The sequence below is a fragment of the Apium graveolens genome, chromosome 1 (assembly GCF_009905375.1).
Source record: "Apium graveolens cultivar Ventura chromosome 1, ASM990537v1, whole genome shotgun sequence".
In the NCBI taxonomy this organism is placed as follows: Eukaryota; Viridiplantae; Streptophyta; class Magnoliopsida; order Apiales; family Apiaceae; genus Apium; species Apium graveolens.
This window is the reverse complement of record NC_133647.1, coordinates 10,632,626-10,635,591: the sequence shown is the minus strand read 5'-3', so window position 1 is coordinate 10,635,591 and position 2,966 is coordinate 10,632,626. Positions and strand designations below refer to the sequence as shown.

The 2,966-nt window shown below is 33.8% G+C and overlaps 1 protein-coding gene across 1 annotated transcript; it reads left to right on the top strand.

Annotated features, from left to right (window-relative positions):
* The first annotated feature begins 659 nt into the window (after positions 1–659).
* Positions 660–2,644, top strand: LOC141708906 (uncharacterized). The gene is made up of 2 exons (XM_074512777.1): positions 660–1,032; positions 1,170–2,644. The coding sequence occupies exons 1-2, from the start codon at positions 660–662 to the stop codon at positions 2,642–2,644; spliced, it is 1,848 nt and encodes a 615-aa protein (XP_074368878.1).
* Positions 2,645–2,966: the final 322 nt, after the last annotated feature.

Sequence of the window (2,966 nt, the reverse complement as noted above, 5' to 3'; positions counted from 1 at the left end):
TTATTTTTCAATTTAAGGATTTGATGTGAATAATTAGAGAATAATTGAGATTTGTTTTTGTAAAAAGTAGTATGTCTTTTGTGATTTACTGATTTTGGATTGGTGACTAAAATTAATTGCATTATTTTGTTTGATGACTAGATAATTTGAAAATGAAGCGTAACTAGTTATCGGGGCATCAAAAAAGTTTGCAAATGGGCTCTCTTGACAAGTTTTTTGGGAAAAAAACAACTAATAGTGGTGATATTGGGGTTTCTATTGAGAATACAGATATTAGAAAAGAATCTGAGAATGAAGCTACATATACTGAATTTGAGCAGGAGACTGAAACTGAGGAGCCAGAAACTCAAAATTTAAAAGATGGGCTTTTCGAGAATAATGTAGAAGAGACTGAGAAAGAAATTTCAGATGCTAGTATCAATTATGATCCTGGTACGTGGAAGAAAATTGATCAGTGACTACGAGATTCATTGGTAAGAAAAGGACCTATCAGAATAATTTTAGAACATTTTCCAAAAGATTCAAGAAATAGACATTTTTCTTCGGTGCATTACACTCGGATTCTACCTAATGGAGACAAACAAGATAGGAAGTGGCTTGTTTATTCACTCTCAACAAACAAAGTCTTCTATTTTTGTTGTATGTTATTTAAACATGATATGGCCAAGACAAATTTTGCAGAAGATAGAATTGATGATTGGCACAATCTTGCTGCTAAGTTAAGATCTCATGAAAGCAGTAATGGTCATCTAGTAAATATGAGCGATTGGATTGAGTTAGAAGTGCGGATGGAGAAAAATGAAATAATTGATAAGATTGAACAAGATCGGATTAAAAAAGAGATAGAGCGCTGGAAAAAGGTCCTGGTTAGGATTATTGATGTGGTCCAAACTCTTGCTTGCAATAATTTAGCATTTCGAGGAGATGAAGAGAAAACTGGTAAACACAAGAATGGATTGTTCTGTAAATTCATTGAGATGCTTGCACAATTTGATCCAATAATGGAAGAGCACATTCGACTAGTCAAGGAAGGTACTTTACATACACATTACTTGAGCCATAAAATTCAAAATGATTTAATAATGGCATTGGCAAATGAGATCAAGGATTCAATCATAAAAAAATTCTAGAAGCAAGATACTTTTCTGTCATTTTGGATTGTACGCCAGATAAAAGTCGTGTGGAGCAAATGTCTTTAGTAATTCGGTGCGTTGATATTACTGTATCTCCAATAAAAGTTAAAGAATTTTTTATACAGTTCGTGATAGTTGATGATACATCAGGTTTTGGGCTCTTTAGCAAGCTTGAAGAGGTTCTTGGTGATCTTGGACTTGATACTTATGATGTTAGAGGACAAGCATATGATAACGGGGCAAATATGAAAGGGAAACATAAAGGGGTTCTGAAAAGACTACTTGATGTGAATCCTCGAGCCTTTTACACTCCATGTGGTTGTCACAGTCTAAATCTTGTGCTTTGTGATGTGACAAACTGTTGTAGCAAGGGGTCTAATTTTTTTGGGGTTATACAAAGATTATACACTTTGTTTTCATCTTCAACACAGCGATGGGAAATTCTCAAGAAATTTGTTAACGGCCTAACATTAAAGCCACTGTGTGCAACAAGATGGGAAAGTCACATCGAAAGCGTGAGAGCGGTAAGATTTCAGACTTCTAAACTAAGAGATGCATTGGTTCATCTTAGTAATGTAACTCAAGACTCTATGATAAGGTGTGAAGCTAGAAGTTTAGTTGAAAATGAAATTGAGAGTTTTGAGTTTCTATTTTCTATGTGCATCTGGTTTAACTTGTTAAATATCATTAATGCAGTTAGTAAGTTCTTACAACTTGAAGATATTGATATTGATATTGCATTGTCAAGATTGGAAGAACTTATAAATTTATTTAATGAGTTTAGAGAAACTGGTTATGACTCTTGTAAGAAGGAGGCAAAAGAGTTAGCTTTGGAGTTGGATGTGGAGCCTGTGTTTCCTGAAAAGCAAAAAATTCGTAGGCTTGTTCATTTTGATGATCTTGGGGTTACTGCAGCTGATGATGATCAGAACTTGAGTGATGAACAAAAATTCAGAAGGTATTATTTCTTGTATATTGTTGATCAAGGTGTTTTTCAACTCAAAGAACGGTTTAAACAGTTTCAAGATTATAAGAAAAAATTTGGGTTTTTATTTAACCTGAAGGAGCATTTATCTGGTGATGATGAGGGGTTAAAATCTTGTTGCATGAAGCTTGAGGGATTTCTTAGACATGATATGCGATATGATATTGTTGGCGTAGAGTTGTTTAACGAGTTACTAGTGCTTCGAATGGTAATACCCGATGAGATAACAAAGGCAATAGATGTGCTTAATTATTTAAGTTCTAGTTCAAGACAAATAAATTATCCAAATGCTTGGATAGCTTATAGAATCGTTGTGACCATTCATGTTACAGTGGTAGAGGCGGAAATGACATTTTCTAGATTGAAACTGATCAAATCTTATCTCCGCTCTTCGATGTCTCAAGATAGACTTAATGGATTGGCTTTATTGTCTATTGAAAGTGAGCTGGCAAGTTCTTTAGATTATAGAAAAATCATAGAGAGATTCACATCTCAAAAGCCTAGAAAAAAGTTTCAAAATCAATAAAGGTAAACTCATTTTTATAACTTTATTTTGACATTGTTGTGTACTAGTAATGATGACTATTCTATATTCATGATACTACATCAGTGGCTTGCTGGAGATTATTGCAGGAGGTTGAAAACTTGGATATTTAGCGTACAAGAAATTCATTATATTCACTTGCTACTTTAGATTCAAGTAAGTTTTCTTTTATACAATGAATATATCTTATTGTGATTTTTTGGTTATGAATATGGGGCACCCAATTACATAGGGTCGGCCCTGATGACTGGCATATATACCTTTACAGGTTCACCAATTTTTTCTTTGCCCTTGGATCTAGGAT